The following is a 24,281-nucleotide window of genomic DNA, read 5'->3' as shown; positions in this document are numbered from 1 at the left end:
GTCTCATATAGCCTAGGCTGCCCTTGAATGTGCTGGGATTATAAGTACCATTCTAGGTACTCACCACTATATCTGGTTTTTGTCCCGTCAGGAATCAAAACTCAGGGCTTCATGCATGCTAGACAAGCACTCTACTAGCTGAGACCCATTCCCAACTCTAGCTAGCTATTTGAATGAGGAAATTACTTTAGAATTATTAAGAAAAAGTGGCAGCTATTTGGGTTATAGAATGTGAGATTGTGTTTTTGAGACAAAGTTTAAGTATGTAACCGATTGACCTGGATCTCAACAGTGTAGATCAGACTGGTCTTGAACCCTGTCTGCATGCTTCTGCCTCCTGAATGCTGTCATTAAAGATTTGTGCAATCATGCTTCACATTCCTTTCACCTTTTTTTTTTTTTTGAGCCTATCTCTTGTAGCCCAGGCTAGTCTCAAATTCACTAAGTAGCTGAGGATGATATTGAGTTTCTGCTCTTCATCTCTGAACCTCCCAAGTGCTCAGATTATAGGCACAAATCTTTTAAAATTTAAATGTGTCATATCTCAAATGTCCCCACTTCATCTGTTCTTTTAACACTGTGGTCTTAGAAGTTTTTCTGAGTGGCTTTTTATTAGCTGAAACATTTTAGTCTGCTTAGCAAAGTGAACAGTGGGATTTTTTTTCCCACACAAAAGAAACAAGTGGTAATTTCTAGCAAATATTTAAATATTTTGTTACAGATCAGAATTCAGCAGTTGACCAGACATTATAGAAATCAAGTATTGAGTCTTTTTAAAAAGTTTTAGGTAATAGATAATCACAAGATAAAGCTAGAAGTGGTGTTCTATTGGTTTCTGCAAAATTTGTTTTTTAGCCTTAGATTTTACTTAACAACAGTTGCTATGGTGGATGAGCTCCTTTTACATTTGTGATGCTGTTTTCTTACATGAAAAAAATATCGTTATCTGAAAATTTTAGAATTAAGTATAATGATTAGAGTAATCTTTTAATTTGTTTATGTTAGATTTCAAATACCTTTCGTCTATTCTTTTAACACTGAGTCTTGTGAGTTTTTCTGAGTGGCTTTTATTAGCTGAAACATTTTAGTCTGCTTAGAAAAGTGAACACTTTGAAATTTTCTAGTTATGACTAATGCTCTAATGGGCATTTCTCAATTTAGCTATCTCACTGATGTTCTGTGAATTTTAAGAAAATCACCCTATTAAAAATGAATGGGTGGGGCTGGAGAGATGGCTCAGCAGTTGAGAACACTGGCTACTCTTCTAAGAGGGCCTGAGTTCAATTCCTAGCATCCACATAGTGGTTTACAACTGTAACTCCACTTCCAAGGCATTTGATGCCACTTTCTGGCCTCTATAAACAGAAGATAAGGCTTGGGTGTGTGCCTGTGTGATAGAGGCAATCTAATATTATATAGTATGTGTTACATACTATTTATCTACAATAACATGGTATGTCCTGTTTAAAGAAAAGATACTCGGGGCTGGAGAGATGGCTCAGAGGTTAAGAGCACTGACTGCTCTTCCAGAGGTCCTGAGTTCAATTCCCAGCAACTACATGGTAGCTCACAACCATCCGTTATGAGATCTGGTGCCCTCTTCTGGTGTTCAGAATGGAAGCAGAATGTTGTATGCATAATAAATAAAATCTTTTTAAAAAAAAAGAAAAGAAAAGATACTCGCCGGGCATTGGTGGTGCATGCCTTTAATCCAATCCCAGCACTCGGGAGGCAGAGGCAGGCGGATCTCTGTGAGTTCAAGATCAGCCTGGTCTACAAGAGCTAGTTCCAGGACAGGCTCCAAAGCTACACAGAGAAACCCTGTCTTGAAAAAAAAAAAGGAAAAGATATTCCCTCTAAAATGGGGGGGGGGTAATTTATTAGTGTCATTTTTGTATAAGAACATATAAAGTAGCCATTTGGACTAGTCAAATGATGTTCATTCAGCAGCCCCTGAATGCTTGCTATACTAAGGTCCACCAGATGCCCTTACCTTCAACGTCACAATTGGCTAGCATTTTGTCATAATAAATACACTGTGTCTCAGGTTAGTAGCTTTTAGTGGTACCATGAGGACAATACTTTGTGCTCTGGGTGTGATTTCTAAGACAGCTGTAGGAACTGGATGGGAGAGAATGGGATTTAGAATTAGCTGAAGTTGCTAGGGGGGTGGGAGGACTAGGAAGCTAATAGGAAGAACTCTACTCTGGGAGAGTTGAGGACAAAGCTCATAATCTCTCAAGTCTTGATTTTGTCTCCTCTACAGCTGGAGTAATAGCTACATGGGATGATTTATTTATTGTTATTCAGTTTCTTCATTTGTGAAATGGAGTTAGCGCCCTATATACACCTCAAAAGATTCTCATGAAGATTATTAATGAAATCACCAGCTAATATGTCATTGCTGATATTGCTGCTCTTTATTTTTGATTTTCATTTTCTGATGCCAAGAGTTCTTATATTTTTAAAGAAACTCTTGACTTGTACATCTTGTTTCTGGTATGGCCTGCTGGGTGAGTGAAGTACTGAATTGCTTGCTGCTTAGGTGTAGATTAGTATGTAAATCAGGCCCCGTGTGGGTTGCCTCCATTACCCAGGGACAGTATATGTTGCATAGTTTTGACAGATCTAAGATTCTTGCTGTTTTTTTTATTCCCCAATATCTAGGATTCTTTTGCTTCTAGATTTAATTCATCTTGTTTCAGACTCAGGAAGAATTCTAGGTTTGTCATCTGTAAATACATGGCCTTTGATTAGAGGTATTTCTTTTTTTAAAAAAAATTGTGTAACATGATAAAAGACCCAAAGATAGATATTGGGGTTCAAACTTCAAGCTGAAGATCAGAGAAGCAAAGCAGCCAAGCTACTAGCTCTTAACCTCTACCTCGGGCTGAAAGCGCTGATGAAGCCTCAGACTGCTGCTTCTCAGCGTGGCTGGAGAATAATCCCGAGACTGACCACTGAAGACCCTGCTCCTATTTTATATACCTCTCTAGTGCTGGGATTAAATTCAATCTTGTGTAGCCCTGGGTGGTCTTGAACTCAGAATCCATCTGCCTGTCTCCTGAGTCCTGGGATTAAAGGTGTGTGCCTGACTTTTATGGCTAACTAGCATGGTTACTTTGCTGTTTTGATCTCCAGTGGCTTTACTAAATCATAAACAATATATCACCACACTTTTAACTATGTGTAATTATTTGTATTAGTCTATATGGGGATATGTGCATGTGAGTGTAGGTGCCTAGGAGGACAGAGTATCCACTGGATCTAAGTTACAGGCAGTGGTGAGCCACCTGAAATAAGTATCAGGAACTGAACTCCTGTCCTGTAAGAGCAGTATGCACTCAGACCCTGAGCCATCTCTCCAGCACTCAGAGGTGTTTTCAGTGCTACTGTAATCATAGACTGGGAATTGCCTATACTGTATTACAAATGTAGCTATAGCATCTTTTCTATATTACATTCTCTCGTTTTGGTTTTTCGAGACAGGGTTTCTCTGTATTGCTTTGGAGGTTGTCCTGGAACTTGCTCTGTAGAACAGGCTGGCCTTGAACTCACAGAGATCCGCCTGCCTCTGCCTCCGGAGTGCTGGGATTAAAGGCCTGAGCCACCAATGCCCGGCTATACTGTAGTCTCTTGTTTTTATGAATTTGGGCTTTTTGTTTGTTTAGTTGGTTTTGGTTTTTGTTTTCGAGACAGGGTTTCCTGAACTTTGTAAACCAGACTGAGCTCAAACTCACAAAGATCTACCTGCCTCTGCCTCTGCCTCCTGAGTGCTGAAATTAAAGCCGTGTGCTTCCACTGCCTGGTATATGAATTTGTTTTTATTTTGGGTGGTTTTTTTTTTTGTAGTCCTGACTGTCCTGGAATTCTGTGTAGATCAGGATGGCCTCAGACTCAGAGATTGACCTGCCTCTGCTTCTTGAGTGCTGGGATCAAAGGCATGTCCACTAAACTTGGATTGTTTATAAGTGGGCTCTTTTCATGTAGTTCTGGCTAGCCTGGAATGTGCTTGAGATCCTTCTGCTTCAGCCTCCATGCTCTAGGATTGTAGGCATATATCACCAGGCCCCTACTGCTTTTTTATTTTTAATGTTATGTGAGTGTCCTATCACTGGGGTGTACGTACACACACACACACACACACACACACACACACACCCTTGACCCATTTTTGTTGGCTTTTTTACTTTTGTGTTTGAATGCATAACTGTGCCATGTGTATGAGTGGAGGTTAGAGAACAATATTTGGGAGTAGTTTCTCTTCTACCGCGAGGTATCCGGGGTTTGAGCTCAGGTTGTTAGGCTACAGCTGCCTTTACTCACTGAGCCATTCTCTATGTAGACCAGACTGGTGTAGAACTTTCAGTGCTTTTTCTTTCTCTGCCTCTTGAGTGCTGGCATTGGAGAACATAGGCCACCATGCCTGGCTTTGCTTTGATTTGGGGGAGGGGCGGTGGTAGAGGTGGATTTTGTTCTTTAGGGGGTAGGACAACATGCTAGGGAGTGAACCCTGGGTCTTGCCCATGCTAGATAAGCATTACCACTGAGCTATATATACCTCTGGCTTTGCTGTATATTTTTAAGCCATAAACTGTGGAATAGGGAGAGTGATGCAATAGGGACATACTCTGTAGCCCAGAGTAATATGGTACTCACTGTGTTAGCCCAGACTGGCTCTGAACTCAGCAAGCCTCCTGTCTTAGTCTCCCAAGTCCTGGGAATTACAATTATGAGCCACTACATCTAGCTAAGACATAAATTCTTTTCTGTTTTTATAGAACTGATATGATTTGTTGCAAATGGGGATGAACTCTTGGTGTGTGTGTAGATCAGAGGATAACTTTTGGGAGTCAGTTTTTAATTTGTACCATGTGGATCCTTCAGATTGAACTCAACAGCCATTTGGCTGGCCCAATAGACTCTTTGTTTACAAGTACTTTTGCTTGTTTGCTTGTCTTTGAGATGTGGTCTCACTGTATCTCTCTGTCTATCCTGGAACTTGATAATATAGTATAGAGCAGGTTGGCCTTGAACTTGTAAGGACTGTCTCCAAAGTATAAGGCTTACAGGCACATAACCACCATGCCTGGCATATGTCATAAACTCTGACTTATCTTTGTTTTCTTTCCTTTTGGGGTTGGTGTTTTTTGAGACAGGATCTTGGCTGTATAACCAAGGTTGGCCTTTAATTTAAGGTGATCCTTCTGTCTGAGTCTCCTGCATGCTGAGATTACAGGTAAACCATAATGCACAGTGAAAAGTTCTTTTTTGGGGTGTGTGTTGTTGTTGGTTGAACCTAAGGCCTTGAACATGCTAGGTAAGTGCTCATAGTTGAACTGTAGCCTCAATCTCCAGACTTTTTTGTCTCATTTTCTTTGATTTTTGTCTCTGGTACTGAAGGTTGAACCTGTCTGTGGCCTGCACATACTAGACAAGCACTCTTCCCAACCCTCAACCTTTAAAAAACAAAGCCTGGTAATCAAAACAGTAAATTTTTAAACATTTTTTTCCCTGTGTAATTTAGTTGGAGATTAGATTATTTCCTCCTCCTCCTTTCTTCTTCTTTCTTCGTCTTTGTCGTCGTCATTTCTCTGTAGCTTTGGAGCCTGTCCTGGAACTCGCCATGTAGACCAGGCTGGTCTTAAACTCACAGAGAGCCACCTATCTCTGCCTTTCAAGTGTTGGAATATTGAAGGTGTACACCACCACTGCCCAGTAGTTGGAGATTATTTTCATTGTTTGTTTCTATTCATCTGTCTTTCTGACCAGTTTTCCTCCCAAAATGTTGCATTTCACACTTATGGTGTACTGAAGAATTTTCAGATATTATTCCTAAGGACTTAAATATCCACTGGCAGCTACTTGTGTTCGCCTGTAGTTAACATGTAGTTGTGTACCTGGTTTTTGTTTTGTACAGCCATCATATATGACAGTTTCTAGAAGACATGTGCTAAGGTGATCACCTTCATACATCTCTAAAATGAAAGCTTTGTTTTAAAGGCATCTCAGATAGCCACACCATCTATACCTCACCTTACATCTACTGTAACTCAAGACAGTAGCTTTAGTTTGGGTTTATCCCTGGTTGGCCTAGAACTCACTATATAGACCAGGCTGACCTTGTACTCCCAGAGATCTGCTTGCCTCTGCTTTCATAGTGCTCAGATTAAAGGCATGCACTACTACATCCAACATGGCAGTGGTTTTGGTAGCTGTTAAAAAATCAGTTTGCACCTAGTACTCAGGAGGCAGAGGCAGGTGAATTTGAGTTCCAAGCCAGCCTGGTTTACATAGAGAGCTCCAGACCAACCTGCCAGGGCTACCTAGCAAGATCCTGTCTTTTTGTTTATTTATTGTTTGTTTTTTTGTTTTTCTGGAACAGGTTTTCTCTGTATTGTTTTGGAGCCTGTCCTGGAACTCTCTTGGTAGACCAGGCTGGCCTTGAACTCACAGAGCGATCCGATCCGCCTACCTCTATTTATTAAAGGGGTGTGCCACCAACACCCAGCATGTTGTTGTTTTGTTTTTTTAAAAAGGTCCATTTGTAGAATTTAAGGACCTGGTATTGATTTTAATAAAAATCCTAAATAGACTTGGGTTCAAACCTATTCTTTTTTTCTATTTAGTACTCCTGTAATGGGGTAGACAGGTTATTTAACCTGAACCTGAGAGTATGCATCTCATGCATGCTACGCCTACTTTAAGAGACATTCAAATGGTAGCAGTGATTATTACAGATGTAAATGCTGAGTTCTACTTTAGATCACTGTAGGTCTCACAGTTTTCTCTCCTCGGCTTCCAGAGAATGGTGGCCAGTGGGATTAAGTTTCACACTAAGACTGTTGTCTGATGAAAAGATAAAATGCACAGGTAATGACTTTTTTGCCCATTAGTTTTTGGGGTAGTAGTATGTTAACAACTTGGTTTCTTCCTTTTTTATTTTTATTCTTTTAAAGATTTATGTATTTATTTATTTGTTTGTTGTGTATACGGTGTTCTGCCTACATGTATGCCTGCAGGCCAGAAGAGGGCACCAGATCTCATTACAAATGGTTGTGAACCACCATGTGGGTGCTGGGAATTGAACTTAGGGTCTCTGGAGGAGCAGCTGTACTCTTAACCACTGAGCCATCTCTCCAGCCCCCCTTCCTTTTTTTTTTTTTGTTTTTGTTTTTGTTTTGTGAGACAGGGTTTCTCTGTGGCTTTGGAGGCTGTCCTGGCACTCACTCTGTACACCAGGCTGGCCTCAAACTCACAGAGATCCACCTGCCTCTGCCTCCCAAGGGCTGGGATTAAAGGCACGCACCACCACTGCCCACCGCCCCCCTTCCTTTTTTAAAAAATAAATGGTTCGCTTTGTTGGAAGACATCCCACTGTTGCTGTGTCATTTATTTAACATTGATATTAGTTTTCTGACTTAAAGATGGAAAAATAAAATTTACACTGAGGCGTCAAATGCTAATGTTTTTGTTTTGCCATTTTTCATAAGTTTGTTGTATATTAGAAATACTTTTGCATTGCCTTTGAAGCAATAATGCTGTATATTTTGTAGGTAGGAATAAAAGCAGAAGGCCCATTTGTGTGCTAGGATTGTAATCTAAAGATAAATGTCCTGTGGGTTCCTCCTTGGGTAAGTTGTATTATTGTGGCCCTTTATGGAATTAGATCTTTCTTTGTAGTCCTGACTGTCTTGGGACTTGTATTCTTCCTCTTGAGTGGTGGTATTATAGGCATGTGCCATTCATGCCGAGCTTTAGAGTAATTTTTTTAGGGAGCTATGCTAAGTATCAAACTAGGTCCATATGCAAGTGTTCTATCACTGAGCTACATCCATAGCTTTTATAAGTGTTATATTCCGAAACCAGATCCTTAGACCAGAGAAAATATATTGTTTTGAACAGGAAGTTTTCTTAGTGTGCAGTTGAAACTTTGGGATTTGAAGGTCAAAGAAAGTCTGGGAACTGTCAGAATTCTAGTTGTTGGTTTTGTTAATCTTTTTTGTTGTTGTTGGTTTTTTGTTTGTTTGTTTGTTTGAGACAGGGTTTCTCCGTGTAGCCCTGGCTGTCCTGGAACTCACTCTGTAGACCAGGCTGACCTCAAGTACTGGGATTAAAAGCGTGCAACACTACCCAGCCGTTTGATTAATCTCAAATTTTTCCTCAATTTAATTTTCCAGCACCATTTTTCTTTTTATAATTACATTTACCTATTGTAAGGAGGGGGCACCTGGTGGTTCTCCCTTTCCACCATGTATGTTCTGGAAGTCAAACTCTGTTTTCAAGGCTTGGTGCTAAGCACATGTATTTACAAAGCCATCTTGAGAGCCCTATTTATTTTTTCTTGTGTTTATGTTTGCACTGTCTGTCCGGGTACACTTGTGTGCAGGTGCATGTGAGTGTGTTTAGGCTGGAGAGTCTGGCAGTCCTAACACCTCAGCAGCGCCTGTCAGATGTAGTACTTACTATAGACTTCAGTCCTGGTGGTGCACACCATTAATCCTAGCACTCAGGAGGCAGAGGCAGGCTGTGAGTTTGAGGCCAGCCTGGTCTATAGAGTGAGTTCCAGGACAGCCAGGATTTTACAGGAACCCTGTCTCAAACGAAACAAAACAAAACAAAACAAAACAAAAAAAACAGAGAAACAAGGTATGGTGGTATGTACTTTTAATTCTAGCACAAGGAGGCAGGCAGGAAGAGCCCTGTGAGTTCAAGGCTATCTTGGTCTACACAGCAAGCTCCAGGACTATACAGAGAGACCCAGTCTCAAACAACAAAATATTAATAATGGTAATAATAAAAAAGGACTAGAGGGTTGGCTCAGCAGTTCAGAACATTTGTTCTTCCAGAAGACTCAGGTTTGATTCCCAGCTGTGAGTTCCAGGTCAACCTAGTCTACAGAGTGAGTTCTAGGACAGCCAAGCCTTGAAAACCAAAAGTAAATAAATAAATAAAATGGTATTAATTTTTTAAAATAATTTAAAAATCAAATTAACTTTTAAAATTTAAGACAGGGTCTCATGAAATCCATATTGGCCTCAAGTTCACTATGTAGCCAATGGCATTTTTATTTATTTTTTTAAAGATTTATTTATTTATTTATCATGTATGGAGGGCGTGCCAGAAGAGAGCACCAGATCACATTACAGATGGTTGTAAGCCACCATGTGGTTGCTGGGAATTGAACTCAGGACCTCTGGAAGAGCAGTCAGTGCTCTTAACCCCTGAGCCATCTCTCCAGCTCCTATTTTTTTAACTTTTATTTATAGACAGGTGTGGTTACCCACACCTTTATGCCAGTACTTGGGTGGGGGGGCAGAGGTAGGTGAATCTGTGAGCTTGAGGCCAGCTTTGTCTCTACAGTGAGTTCTGGGGTGGCCAGGAAGTCTCAACAAGAAAGTAGGAATAAGATTGTTTTTATTTTATGCTGTATTTGTCTGCATGTGTATATGTGCACCGTGTGCATGTGTTCTGTGGAGGCCAGAAGAGGGTGTTCAGATCCCCCCAGATCTGGAGTTACAGATGGCTGTGAGCCCAACAGTTGAGTCCTAGGAACCAAACCCGGGTCCCAGCACTAGAATTATAAGCATATACCACCACATCTAGCTGGGTTGGCTTTTTGTTGTTTTTGTTTTAAAAAAACAAGGATCTGGGAATCAAACTCAGGTCCTTGTAAGTACTTTACTGACTGAGCCATCTTTCCAAACCCTATCCATTGTAATGTTTTCTTCTATTTTATCTTTTATGGGTACGTTTTTATATATATATATATATATATATATAATATATATAATTATATATATATATATTATATATATATGTGTGTGTGTGTGGACACACATAGTTATTTCAGGAATGTTTCTTAATATGGTTTTATACCAACTTCATAATTTTACCTTAGCATAATACTTTAATCTACCTCTAATGTCCAGTTTTGTCAATGCTGTTTTTCAGTATTGTTATCTACCCTGTGCTACAAAATAGTCAAGAGGAGTAATCATTAGTTGTCATGTCACTTGCTTCCTTTTGATTTCTGGTGTTTTGTTGTTTTGAGACAGGGTCTTGCTATATAGCCTTAGCCGGCCTACATCTTGTGTAGACCAGGTTGACAATTGAATGAAGTTAGGCATATGAACCGGAAAACTACATAGATGATATGTTCTTCTGAAGTTATCACATTAATACAGGGATCAACAAGTATTTCAGGGACTTCAGTGAAGGAAGACAGTTGTCAAGGAGAATATTTGATTTGGTAGCAAACATAGTTCCAAAAATGTACTGACCCCCTGCATCCCGGTTTATTGTTGACTTGTTTTTTGTTGTTGTTTATTTTTTGTTTTGCTTTTGTTTCTGTTTTTTAGACAGTCTCATTGCCCATACTGGCCCCTAACTTGACAAATAGTTGGGGCTAACCTTGAATTCCCTGATTCTCCTGCCTTTACCTCTTGTGTGTTGGGCTTTCCTGAAGATTTAGGTGTTATGTTAACTCAGGTAAAATACATTATTGCTATCTAATACCTGGCATGATTTTTTGTTTTGTTTTTGTCTGAGACAGGGTGTCCTGCCCACGTTAACCTCAAACTGTATATAGCTGATGATGACCTAGAACTCTTGGGCTTCCTAAGTGCTAGAATTATAGGTGTGTGCTGCCACACACTGCCAATAGCAGTTTTTACTGTTTGTTCCTATAAAGGAAAAGTACCAACTTGAAATTTAGTATATCTTTTTTTGTGTGTGTGTGTTTCAAGACAGGGTTTCTCTGTGTAACCCTGGCTGTCTTTGAACTAGCTCTGTAGACAGGCTAGCCTCAAACTCACAAAGATCCACCTGCCTCTGCCTCCTGCATGCTAGGATTAAAGGCCTGTGCTACTACTGCCTGGCAAAATCTCAATGTTATGTGTCTGCTAATTATTCTGTAAGATCTCCCAGATGATTAGGGTCAACATAAGATAATATTGAAGGTATATGAGTTGTTTCTTCCTAGTTCTGTCAGATGTTAGAATCAGCTGATAACTGGTGGCTTTCTCCCCATTCTAGAACATTTAAGCATACCTTTTGTAAACAGTGACGGTACTGTTGTATCTACCCTTAGTGCCATTTTTATCTTCCATGTTATCTTACAAAGAATATCCAAACATTGCATGTGGATTACAGGCTACTTTGCATAATTTAGTTAGGATCTGTATCAGTTTTAGCACAGCTGGAATATTTTAGCATAGAGGTATATTTGGGATCATTAATAATTAGTAAAATGGTTTTCCCCCAAAATACTTTTAAAAAAGTAATTTGTCTTTTTACGTTTTTTTTCCTGCAGTTTGAAGAAAATAGGCCTGAAACAAGGTCTTATCCACATCTGCCTCCGAACACAGTAACTGCCAGATCTTCAAACATCAAGTTCAGCTTTGTCTGCCAACCTGTCTGACATGTCGGGACCCGTGCCAAGCAGGGCCAGAGTTTACACAGATGTTAACACACACAGACCCCGAGAGTATTGGGATTATGAGTCACATGTGGTGGAATGGGGGTAATTATTTCCATTTACTTCACTGTACTCACCCATAGTGTTGTACTTATAGATTTGTTGAATAATTCATGTCAGCAAGCCTTTCCTGCCCCCTCCAAAGCTCAAGGACAAAGCCAAGCTTGCTTTGTTGGGGCTACAAGTTTATCACACAGCAGGTTGATCATTTGGCAAGCTCAGTTTCTGGGTTTGCTGTCTAACAGTCATTGTGATTCCTTCTCTGGTGTATATATTTTGTGTGTGGGGGTACTAACAAAGACTTAGCTGTCAGCTTGCCTTAAAGCTTTAGCTGCTATTATGGAACCTTGGGGAAGTGAGGCAGGTAGATCACAAGTTTAGGGCTTGCCTGGGCTTCTGAGTTAAAAACTAGCATTGAAGATAGGTGAGAGACTTTGAAATCACCAAATTTAATTACTTAAGGTATTTTAGGGGTCAGAGTTCTGTCCCATGGTAATAGCAAAGGATGAAATAGTTCTCTAGAAACAGAAACTTCTTTTGGATGAGAGCCAGGATTTACCCTGTATCCTTTCCATGACCCTAGTTATGTGTATCATGGAATGCAGCCCAATTGTATCCTCAAGAGCTGTAGCCTCCTTTAACAACTGTGTTTATTCTCATAATTACCCATGAGAGGCTCATTTGAATATTTGCATTTCCTGTCTGAACGTGACGTTTAATTGGAGAGTTTTGTCATTTTTGTGATAAAAGCATTTTAATAGTTAAGTACAAAATAAAGCAATTTGAAAACTCACAGATGTATAACTCAACTAAATATGAGAAGCTGAGGCCATATGACCTTGAATTGGAGGTCGACCTGGGCCTCCAAAAAAAAAGTTAACTCCCATACATGGTATCTTGTATCTGATTCCATATGACTTTCATTAGTCTGTCAGTAGTTAAATTGTCTTCCTAAACTGTCATAGAACTGTCACAGGGTATGGTTTCCATTTTGGTATGCTGTAATATGTAACAGCAAGCAATTTTTCTGCATATAAGGAAACACTCTTGGCTTAGTGATACTATTAAGAACCATGGTATAAACCAATAAATGTTATCACTACTGATAATCTTAACAATTCTGTAATGTCAGACTTTGAACTCTAGGTACTACCTGTGTTTACTGCAGAAATCTTAGTTTTCGAAAGTAAATGCTCTCATAGTACTGCTGCAGTGATACTAGAGAGCCCTTTGAATGTTTACATGTGCTGTTTGCTTGTTTGTATTAGTTTATATGCCCTTGCAAACTCAGTGAACAGAAAGAGACCTGATAGTATTAATATTGATTTTTTTTTGAAGAGCATCTTTATTTTTTTAAAAGACTTTATTTTTTATGTATACAACATTCTGCTTCCATGTATATCTGCACACCAGAAGAGGGAACCAGATCTCATAACTGATGATTGTGAGCCACCATGTGGTTGCTGGGAATTGAACTCAGGACCTCTGGAAGAACAGTTGGTGCTCTTAACCTGAGCCATCTCTCCAGCCCTAATATTGTCTTTTGTCCTTAGTTCATTTTGTTTTTTCTTTCGTTCTCCTTTTTAAAAACTACTTGAGAAAATGAATGACTGATAATGGTACATACTGTATAATAATAAGTGGGAACCAAAAAAAAAAAACCCAACAGGGCAGTAGTGGCTCACACCTTTAATCGCAGCACTTGGAAGGTAGAGGCAGGTGGATCTCTGTGAGTTCAAGGCCAGCCTGGTCTACAGAGCAGGTTCCAGGATAACAGGTTCCAAAGCTGCAGAGAAACTCTTGTCTCAAAAAAAAAAAAAAAAAAAATGAGTAGAATTTAGCCCCTCTTCCTCCCGTTACTTAGCATTAAACCTAGTCTTTTGTAGATAGTAGTCAGGGACTCAACTGCTGGGCTACAGCCCCAGACTTTTTTCTTTTCTTTCATGACATGGGCCTCAGGTAACTCAGAAAGGCCTCAGATTTGCTGTCTAGCCCAGGATGACATTGAACTTTGTGCCTCCACCTCTCTGGAGTTGGGACTCTGTTGTACACTAGCACATTTTGGGAGTTTAGAAAATGATTGCACTGTATTTATCTGACAGAGACCGCATGTGCCATATGTGCTGAAGAACAATTTGGGAGTTGGTTCTTTCCATGCACCTAATGGAGTTGGTTCTTTCCATGCACCTAATGGGACCAGAGGTTGAAAGCGGCTGTTTACCTTCTAAGCCATCTTGCCAGCCCACATTTATTTATTTTAAGATTTACTTATTTGATATGAATAAATGTTTTGTATGATACCCTCAAAGATCAAGAGAGGAGATTGGATCCCCTGGAACTGGAGTTACATATGCTCATGCTGGGAACTGAAGCTGGGTCCTCAGAACGAACAAGTGCTCTTAACCACTAATTCATCTCTCCAGCTCCATTTTATTTTTTGGTATTTTTTGAGATAGAATCTCATATACTAAGGATGAACTTGAACTCCTGATCCTCCTGCCTTTACGTCCCAAGTATTGGGATTGATAATACAGGCATAAAGTTTCTATGAGTTAAACAGGCCAATCTTGAATTCACCCTGTGGCCCAGGCAGACCCTAAATTTGTGGTCCTCTTGCCTCAGTCTCCCAAATAACTAGGAATAGGCATGCACTACCATACCTGGTAGAATTGGGCCTTACTTGTTTGTTGCTATCTTGTTTGTTTTTGTGGCAAGCTTTCACTCTATAGCCCGGGCTAGCCTCAGATTTGCCGTTCCCCTTCCTGAGCCTCCTAAGTCCTGGGATTACATTTGTGGATCCCTGGAACCAGCCAGGCCTCCTGAAGGGACTCCATTTGTTGTTGGTTAGAGCTAAGGCCTCAAGTAGGCAGCAGGGGAGGAGGGAAAGTATAACATCTGCCTTATTCTTTACTCTGCCTATGACCTCTAGTGTCCTTATCAGTTAATTGAATGTGGGTAGGACCTCTGGTTCACTTCTGATGTGGTTGCAAGCTTTATTAAAAGTCAGATATTGTCATGAAGTATCAAATAAATAAATATATATATATATATATATATATATATATATGTATATATATTGGAATCCACTTGTAGACAAAGAGGCTTGGTAAGAAAAGGCTGCTTCCGGATGTAGCTGAACTCTAATAATCTTACATCATTTGTCGAGTTCAGTGCTAATATTGGACCAGCTAGTATGAAGCAAGAATACACAAATCAGTTACTGAAGGGGAAGTAGCCTGCTGTTGGAGACAAACATATACTTAAATCCCAATATAAGCTAACCATATTTGAAAAAGCTTAATAATAATAATGATAATTCTTTTATTTAATGCTTATTGAGACAGATTCTCAGTGTGCTGCTCCATTAGAATCATAAATAGTTGGAGATTTGAAAAAAAATTGAAAAAGCTTAATAATAATTCATTTTCTTTTTAATGCCTATTGAAACAGAATCCCATGCAGCCCAGGCTAGCTTTGAACTATGTAGCTCAGGATAACCTTGAACTTCAGTCCTCCTGTCTTCACCTCCTGAATGCTAAGAATATAGGTGTATACCGTGTCTGGTTTACATGGTTCTGGGGACTGAACCCAGGGCCAAATGTATGCTAGGTCGGCACTCTACCAATTGAGCGATAGCTCCAAACTTTTCTGTTTTCTGTTTGATACACACATAGTTTTAACTAGCCCAGGTATTTTTTATTTTTGTTGTTGTTTTTTGTTTTTGTTTGTTTGTTTTATGTAACATTTGAAATATCTCTTACTTGTATTACTTCTGATGGTAATAGAGTTGTCTGTCTCTACTTCTCTTTCCCTCCATGTGGGGTGTGTGTGTGTGCGCGCACGTGTGTGCACATGCATTTGTGAGCATATGTTTCTCTTCCTTTCTTCAGAGTCATTGTAGGCTATCAATAAGCTTTCTGTAAATAGCTCAGGATGACCTTGAATGCAGGTCTTCCTGTGTTCACCTGCCAAGTGTTGTAATTACATGCATGCACCACCGTGTCTGGCAAAAATAGAGTTTTGCAAGTTGAAAATTTGGTATTTTGAAATCATTGTCACTTTGTTTTTATCCATAGAAATCAAGATGACTACCAGCTTGTTCGAAAATTAGGCAGGGGAAAATACAGTGAAGTGTTTGAAGCCATCAACATCACAAATAATGAAAAAGTTGTTGTTAAAATTCTCAAGGTGAGTACAAGAAGAGAAATAATGTCAGAATTGTTTGAATGTGGAATTTATGCATATAGATACCTTTTTATACTTGTTACATGAGCCCCCCCCCCCAAAGTAATTTAGCCTCCCTATTGTATCCTCTAAAGTGAACAGAACCACCCTATACTAGCTTGCTAGGTCAGACCTAAAGCAAGAGAAGAGATGGTTACAATGTGGCCAAAAGGCTCTTCTTTCCCAAGTTTTACTTGATGTCCATTTCCTATGCTTTCAGTTCATTTTGTGCTTTTGTTTTCAATAAGCAAATCGTTACCTCTGCTTTGTCGGAATAAGAAGGCAAGCAGGAACATCTAATGTGGTATCACCATCATCACTTCAGCTTATGAATGGTAGAGACTAAGACAAGCCTGGAGACACTTGCTTCATCAGAAAAAGAAACTGTCTGGTGTGTAGCACGGTGGTAGACTGCTTGCTTAAAGTGCATCAGGCCTTGGATTTGATTCCTAGTGCTACAAAAAAGGAGAAACAAACAGAATAACAGCTGGGAAGGTTACTCATTAAAGTGTTCGCCATGCAAGTCTGAGGATCTGGGTTCAGATCTCTAGTAACCACCTAAAATAGAGGCAGACATGGCAGTGGGTGCCTGTAATTTCTGTACTGGGAATTTAGAGACTTGAATATGACTAGGACTTACTGGCCAGGATGGCTAATCACTCAGTAAGCTTCAGATTTAATGAGTGAAGATGAGAAGACCCTGTCTCAAAATGGAAGGTGGAGGACTAGCAAGATGGTCCACCAGGTAAAGATGCTTGCTGCCAGAACTGACAACCTCAGTTTAGTCTCTAGAACCTATATGGCTCAACTCCCTAAGTTATTCTTTGATCTCCATGCACATGCTGTGGGACTTATTTAAATATATGTATATAAAATTTGTAACAGATGTAGTGGAGACACAATTGAGGAGATGCACACACACTCTCCCCAACAAAAGAAAAGGAGATAGTTGGCTTCTTAGCTGAAGCTTACTAGTGCAAGTCTAGTGTTTCTTGGTGCTTTCTTTTGCAAAGAGAATTTAGAAAACAATATTTACATAATCTGATTATTTTAAACATCAGAAGGTTGAAAAGATGATTCAGTGGTTGAGAGCACTGGCTGCTCTTCAGAGGACCTAAGTTTTATTCCTAATCTACATGGCAGCTCATAACTATCTTTAACTCCAGTCCTAGAGGATCTGATGCCCTCTTCTGGTCTCTGAGGATATCACTTACACATGTGGTGCACAAACATACATGCAGGCAAAACACCTATACATATCAAAATTAAAAATACGTAACGTTTGCGCAAGTCAGATTTAGCCAATGGGCTGTCACTGTACGTCTTCTGCTCATTGTTTATTAATGTACTGCCTGCTGTGCTTTGTTATACTGGGGACTCAACTCAGTTTCTTGCCGCAGAGCAGAAGTTCCCAAACACTTTCCATTTGTAGCATTTTTCTTGTCTCGAAAGTTTTTGTTTTTTGTTTTTTTTTAATGGTAATTCACAGGCAAAACAATAGAACACACACACCTAAAAACACAAAACATTATTAGCCATTTTAAAAGAAAATTGCATTCTTTTAAAGAACATTCAGGAGGCAAAGCAGGAATATTGGTATGAATTTGAAGCCACCTAGGCTATAGGGAGACTGTACAGGAGGAGAGAATTAAAAAGACCCCCCCCAATTCATTAAAAGCTTTATTTTAACATTTCTTTACTTATTTTGTGGGTCTTTGGAGATCAGAGTACATCAAGAGTTGATTTCTCTCCATCACATGGGCTTGGGGTGAATCTCAGAGGATCAGCAGTTTTGGTGGAGAATGCCATTAAAGGCTGAGCCATCTCTCTGGCCCCATTATAAGATTTTTGTTTAAAGATCTACTATGTTGCCATTTTAAATGATGGTTTACAAGGTTGTATGACATATTGCAGTTAAATTTGAAACTAAATCATAATTCTGTGTATATCTGGCCTTTGGAGTAGAAAATTTTAAGTGCCTAGTAGTGCTGGGAGAAGAGGTTCTGAGAAGTCACATTTCCTTTCTTCAGGAAGCCCATATTGAAGCTGTTTTGTATTACAGTAACTGTGAGATGTACTCAGAAATACTTTTTTGTGCTAATATACTTTTTACCATTTCAGCCAGTAAAAAAGAAGAAAATTAAGCGTGAAATAAAGATTTTGGAGAATTTGAGAGGTGGTCCCAACATCATCACACTTGCAGACATTGTAAAAGACCCTGTGGTAAGTGCAGTAGTTGTTACAAGATCTACCAGGGCTCAGTTGATGTTGAACCCAAAGTACAACTTAGTTCTGTTTTCACTACCCTACCATTAAATAATTGCTTTAATGTTATAAATCAGTTACACATTTAACCAGCTTAGGTCCTGCTTAGAAAGAAGAGTTTTTAATACCTGTACACATGCACACACAAAGTCTGGTATTCTATCTAGCCTAGGAGACTGATAGCACTAAAACCAAATGTGTTAATCCAATCTGCAAATTTAGACCTAGTGCTAGTGGACAATAGGAATATTATTGGGTCCCCTAGAGTCTTGGGAGATTTCAACTTGGTATATTTCTACAAAATCCTTCCAAAAATAACCTAAGTGTGGTAATGATCAGAGTGGACAAGGTTTCTTATTACTGCAACAAAGACTGCCACAGTCCCCACACAATGCCCACAAGCTGAAAACTAGAGCTGCCAGGGCCAGTACTAATGTATTTTCTTTTTTTTTTTTTTCCCTTAGTCACGAACCCCCGCCTTGGTTTTTGAACATGTAAACAACACAGACTTCAAGGTATCATCTATAAGCAACCATTTCCAACTACTGAATTTTTAGGTCATACAGAAAGTCTTTTGGGGATGACAGTGTATAAAGAGCTTGCATTTTGCTTATTTTAAAAAGTTTTGGCCCTAGATTGATCAGCACTAAAAGTAGTATCTGTTTTTCATATCTGGATATTTTATGCCTATATTTGTGGTTTTTCAATAACTATTACTTTTATATCTTGCCACATTTATCATAGATGTAACAGTTTTTGCTGGTGTACAGACTAGTGGAGGTGACAGTACATGTTGACTTTAGGCAACAATGTTCAAGAAAGAATAAATTGTTTATGTAATATTAGGGACAAATGCATATTCCTTAGGAACTTTAGGCTATATTACTCTTTTTCCTTGTTCTTGTTCTGTTGTATATTGAGCTCAGATCTTGAGAGTTTAAAGTGCCTGGCAATTCAGCTGTCATTGAGCTGTCCTATTCCCTAGGGTATGGATCATAAAAGATAGTGAGAAAAGGTCGTGTAAGATTTTGCTATAATACAAACAAGTACAATACATATCTCTGCAGATTCTCGGGTGGCCTACTTATTCAAACAGTTCTATTCCAGTATAACTGAAGAATGTAGGCGTTTTCCTCAAGTACATATTTAATAGAGTTTGACTTGCCTTTGTACAAGTCCAGTATCAGGAATGTTAGTATCCCTAAACAGGTGGTTTGTTTATTTATTTATTTATTTATTTATTTATTTATTTATTTATTTATTTATGAAAAGGAAAGAAAAGAGAAACTGTTGTAGATATGTTAGAATCAGAGTAATAAACTCAAAAACTGTTAAGAGAACGCCACTCACCATTCAAAGGTAATTAGAAGTAAAAAATAATCTGCAGCCCTTTTAGAAACTGGAAAAGTTATATTGCAGCTGTATGTAGAGTCTATGGTCACCGTAGGCTGGAATAGTTAGTTCTGTTCGGGTGAATCAGCAGATTTGTCTTCACATTTACATACCCACTGGTGATCATAGTACCAAGTGTGTAGGCACATGAAGGGCATTTCACTACTACAGGGGTTGTCTGCCAGAATGCGTTTGAAGGGACTTAGAAGGTAAATGTAAAGAAAACCCTAGGTTGTAAAAGTATATCGGTGCATGTTGTGTCAATCATGTGTATAGGTAGGTTCCAACATTGCATTATAGTTTCAGTATGTGTTTATGTTGTCCTTTACCTTTACTTGTAGAGGTGAAGACTCCAAGAGTCTCTTGAAAGTGAATTTTTGGTGGAGAGATAGAGACCATTTGAAAAACAAATTTTGGGACCATGGTGAATGAGCTAGTTCTTAGTTGAAATTACTGTTAATTAGGGTGAGAAAATTGTCTTTTTAGTATTGTTTTATAGCTTAAATAATTTCATTTGTCTTTAACAGCAATTGTACCAGACATTAACAGACTATGACATTCGATTTTACATGTATGAAATTCTAAAAGTAAGTAACTGTAGGTACTAAGTATTTTTAAATTGCTCTTTGCTTTGTCAAGAGGTTTATTTGATGATAGAAAAACCAGGGGATTAACTTTGTAATGTATGCTGAAATCAGGGAACTTCAGCAGTAGTAGTAAACTGTTTTTAGTGTTGGACCCTTGGGTTAAGGCTCAGTAATGAAATAGGGTGCAATAGAACTATAACTAGAACATGTGGGTTTTATGTGATAGGACCTCTTAAGCAAGGCTGGCCTACAACTCACAAGGCAGTCCAGTCCAGGGTGGCCCTCTTGATGATCTCCCTACCCTAGTCTCCCACATTCTGGGACTCACAATTATGACCTACCACACCCAAATTTAGAATGCCTTGGTTTTGTTTGTTTGTTACAGTTTTTATTCTGTGATGCATGCCAAACCAGGTACTTTACCAATTAGCTGTATCCCCAGCCGTAGAATGCCTTAAAGAGAACTGGGAGTGGAAATGACAGTGTGAAAACAACTCTTTTTTTTTTTATGCACTAGCTGCTGATATACTTTATTTTACTTAGGATGCAACAAATGACGATGGCCTGGAGGTGCAGGCCTTCCTGTAATCCCAGTATGAGGACTGCCACATGTTCGAGGCCAGCCTGAGCTACAGAGTGAGACTGTCAAGAAACACAAGATTAAAAAAAGATTCTTGAACTCAGCCCTCAGAGGGTTATTGTTCTAAGGACTGTAAATTTCCACTGACTACTAGTGGATTTTGATTTCTGAAGTGAGATCACAAATTATCTTGCTACTCAGTAGTTACAAGATCAGCTTTATAAGGAGAGAACTGCTTAGAGTAGGCTAAAGTTTCTTATTAATAATAGGTTAGTACTATGTCAGCTGTTTAAGATTTAAAAGTAGCAAAAGGAAGCTAGGCATGTTTGTACATGCTGTTGATCCCAGCACTAGGGAGGCAGAGGCAGGCAGATCTCTGGTTTTTGAGGCCAGTCTGGTCTACATAATGAGTTCCAGGCCAGCCAGAGTTACATAGTGAAACATGTTTCCCCTCCCCCTCAAAATAGCATCAAAAGATTATACCTACAGAGACATTTGATCTTCCATTGACTCATGTGGAAAGCTCTACTTAATGCTGTAGATATATTTGCCCAGCCCTGCAAACTAGAATCCCAGGTTGTCCTTCAGGAAGAACAAGAACTTAGCTAATGTCATTGGTTGACTAAAGGCCAGGATTGACAAACTCAAAGTTGTGTTGCTCTATTCACTGTAACTTAAGCTTATGATGGAACTTAAGCAAATTTGATAGATGACCTAGATCAGGAGTTGACAAATTTCTATATAGGGCTGAAGTCTTTGCCCTGCTGTTCAACTCTGCTATTATAGCAAGAAAATAGCCATGGATGGGTTGTACACACGTAGGCATAGTTTTGTGTAAGTAAAACATTCCTATGTACAGGCAGCTGGTGATTGACCCAACTCTCAGCTACTGAAGAAATTACTGTTCTTTAAATAGAATCTTGGTAGGCTAATTTTCTTCTGAGGGGACTGTGTAATAGAAATACTTTAGGTTTTGGACAAGAAGTTGTGCAGTTTTGAACACTTAGGGTCTTTCTGAAATAAGTAAAGAGCAGCACATGCCTATAATCCCAGCACTAGGAGGCTGAAGCAGGCAGGTTGACAGAAGCTTAAGAGTAGCCTGGCTACAACATAGCAAGACCCTTTTGAGAGATGGAGATGAGATGATTTTATAACTTGAATATGAGAGCCCTAAGTGTTTTTGACTATGTGAACCAGGTCTTGAGGAATAGCTGAGAGTGACTGTCCTAATCATGATTCCCCGGATTGTTGTGAGGCTAGAAGAAAGAAAATAGCTTAAAACAATGTCTCATTGAAGCACATTTTCCTTTCTTACAGGCCCTGGATTATTGTCACAGCATGGGGATTATGCACAGAGATGTGAAACCCCATAATGTCATGATTGATCATGAACACAGAAAGGTAAAGTCATAGCCCAGCTTCTTATAAGTATGGTGGATTAGCAGTTTATCTTCAACACTTTATCCCTATTGCCTGTCTTAGTACCTGTTAGATACTTGATAAATATTTTGCAATTGAATGAAATAGTTAAGTCTACATGTTTAAACCATTATTCATATTGCTAGGTATACTAGAAGGAAACAGGATAGTGAGCAAGACATTGATCCAAGCCAAGAAGTCTGCCTTCTATTCCTATTAAGTAACTGATTTGTTAAATTCTTTTCACTTGCTTAATTAAAACAATAATAACAAATCTTTACAAGGATTTATTATTTTCCCTCAATGTCATTATATTTGATATGAGAATTAAACTCTCATGCTTGGGCTGAGTATGATGGCATATGCCCTTAATCTTAGCACAGAGGCAGTGAGATCTCTTGAGTCCAAGGCCAGGCTGGTCTACATAGCAAGTTTCAGGGCTGTATAGGGCTATATACTAAGACCTTGTCTCAAAAAATAAATAAGGACCAGGCAGTGGTCCTTAAATCCCAGAAGTTGGGAGGCAGATGCAGGCAGATCTCTGAGTTAGAGGCCAGCCTGGTCTATAGAGCAAGTTCCAGGACAGCCAGGGCTACACAGAGAAACCCTGTCTGGAAAAGCCAAGTAGATAGGTAGGTAGGTAAGTAGGTAGATTAATTGATAGATCGAACAAACTCATGCTTATGAAGTGGATAAATTATTCAGAAAATGCTGCTTTGTAGCAGAGGCCAAGAACCTTGTGACCTTTTTAAGTGCTATATTATTAAGTATGCTTTATAATATTTCAGATTTTGTTTATGGGAGGTGTGTGGATGTATGTGTACATCTGGATTTAGGGGATAGAGGTCAATGTCATGTCTTCCTCTATCATTCTGTGTTTCATTGAGACAGGGTCTCTCATTGAACCTCCAGCTAGAAGAGTTCGCTAATCTTCTCAGGCCAGTGTCCTCAGGAATGCTCCTGTGTCCATCTCCCCACCTCTGAGATTATAGACACAGGCTGTCACATCCAGTGTATAACATGAGTGCTGGGATTCAGAACTCAGATTTTCATATTTATACAGCAGGCAGGCACTTTATTAACCAAACCATCTCCCCAGTCTCGTCACCCCCCCACCACCCTTTTTTTTTTATTTGTGTGTGTTTTGAAACAGGGTCTCTCTATGTGGCCCTGGCTGTCCTGGAACTTACTATGTAGACCAGGCTAGCCTCAAATTCACAGCAATCCACCTGTCTGTGTGCCTCCTGCGTGCTGGGATTAAAAGGAATGGGCCAATATATATATATATTATATATATATATATATATATATATTTTTTTTTTTTTTTTTTTTTTTTGAGACAAAGTTTTACTTAGTAACCCCCTCTCTCCCTGCCTCTCTCTCTCCCTCCCTCCCTCCCTCCTGTTCCTCCTCCTCCTCCTGTTTTGTTAGGTTTTCTCTAAGCTCTGGCCTCGAACTCGAATGACCTACCTGACTCTGCCACTTAAATGCTGGCATTAAAGGCGTGCATTATAGCATCCAGATTGATATAATCTTTTTTCATTATTTTGTCAAGACAGGGCTCACTAATTTTATAGCTGGCTAGCCAGTGTGCTATGTGGGAGTATGTATCTGAGTTTGGGTATGTGTATACCATGGCGTATGTATAGAGATCAGAGGAAAACTTTAATGTCAATTTTTTCCTTCTATCCTGTGAGTCCCAGTGCTTGAACTGAAATCATCAGGCTTGGTAGAAAGTGGTGCTTTTAACCTGCAACTCAAGGCAGTGTCTTGTTATGTATCTTAGGCTAACTTTGAACCCATTATAAAAAGAGAATAACTTTGAACTTCTGGTCCTCCTGCCTGCCTGTATCTTCTGAGTGCTGGGATTACAGTGTGTGTCTCCATGCCCAGTTTATGTGGTTCTGGGGGTTGACCTCAAGGCCTTAAATGTGCTACACAAGCATTCTACCAAATGTGTGTGTCTGTTCAGGTATGTGTGTCAACCTTGGGTTTTCTTCCTTTGGAGTCACACGTCTCTGGTTTTTGTTTTGTTTTCTGGAGACAAGGTCTCTTATTGGCACCTGGCTCACTAATTTGATAGCTGGCTAGCCAGTGTGCTATGTGGGTCATTCCACCTATTACTTCCCCAGTATAGGGATTACAAATTTGTGCTACCTTGCTTGCTGTTGTTTGCTTTTGTGTGTGTGCAGAGGTTAAAACTTAGGGAATTTAGGTGACAAGTTAATACATTTTTCTGCCACATATCTTGTAACAGGTTCTTTGAGGTTGGAGGTATATAAATGAACAAAGCAAACAAAAAATGCTTGTCTCTAAAGAGGTTACATTTCAGTCA

General features: G+C 39.3%; 1 protein-coding gene across 1 annotated transcript in view; it reads left to right on the top strand.

Annotated features, from left to right (window-relative positions):
* Csnk2a1 (casein kinase 2 alpha 1) overlaps nucleotides 1–24,281 on the top strand; it is a 46,365-nt gene that overhangs the window by 8,299 nt on the left and 13,785 nt on the right. Inside the window, 7 exon segments of the mRNA XM_035446845.1 lie at nucleotides 10,362–10,491; nucleotides 11,315–11,524; nucleotides 15,556–15,667; nucleotides 17,825–17,926; nucleotides 18,433–18,483; nucleotides 19,888–19,947; nucleotides 21,845–21,928. Coding sequence (XP_035302736.1) covers nucleotides 11,424–11,524; nucleotides 15,556–15,667; nucleotides 17,825–17,926; nucleotides 18,433–18,483; nucleotides 19,888–19,947; nucleotides 21,845–21,928 — 510 coding nt within the window. The 5' untranslated portion in view covers nucleotides 10,362–10,491; nucleotides 11,315–11,423.

The sequence above is a fragment of the Cricetulus griseus genome, chromosome 6 (assembly GCF_003668045.3).
Source record: "Cricetulus griseus strain 17A/GY chromosome 6, alternate assembly CriGri-PICRH-1.0, whole genome shotgun sequence".
Taxonomy (NCBI): Eukaryota; Metazoa; Chordata; class Mammalia; order Rodentia; family Cricetidae; genus Cricetulus; species Cricetulus griseus.
Note: the sequence above shows the minus strand (reverse complement) of the source record. Positions and strands in the feature narration are given on the sequence as shown.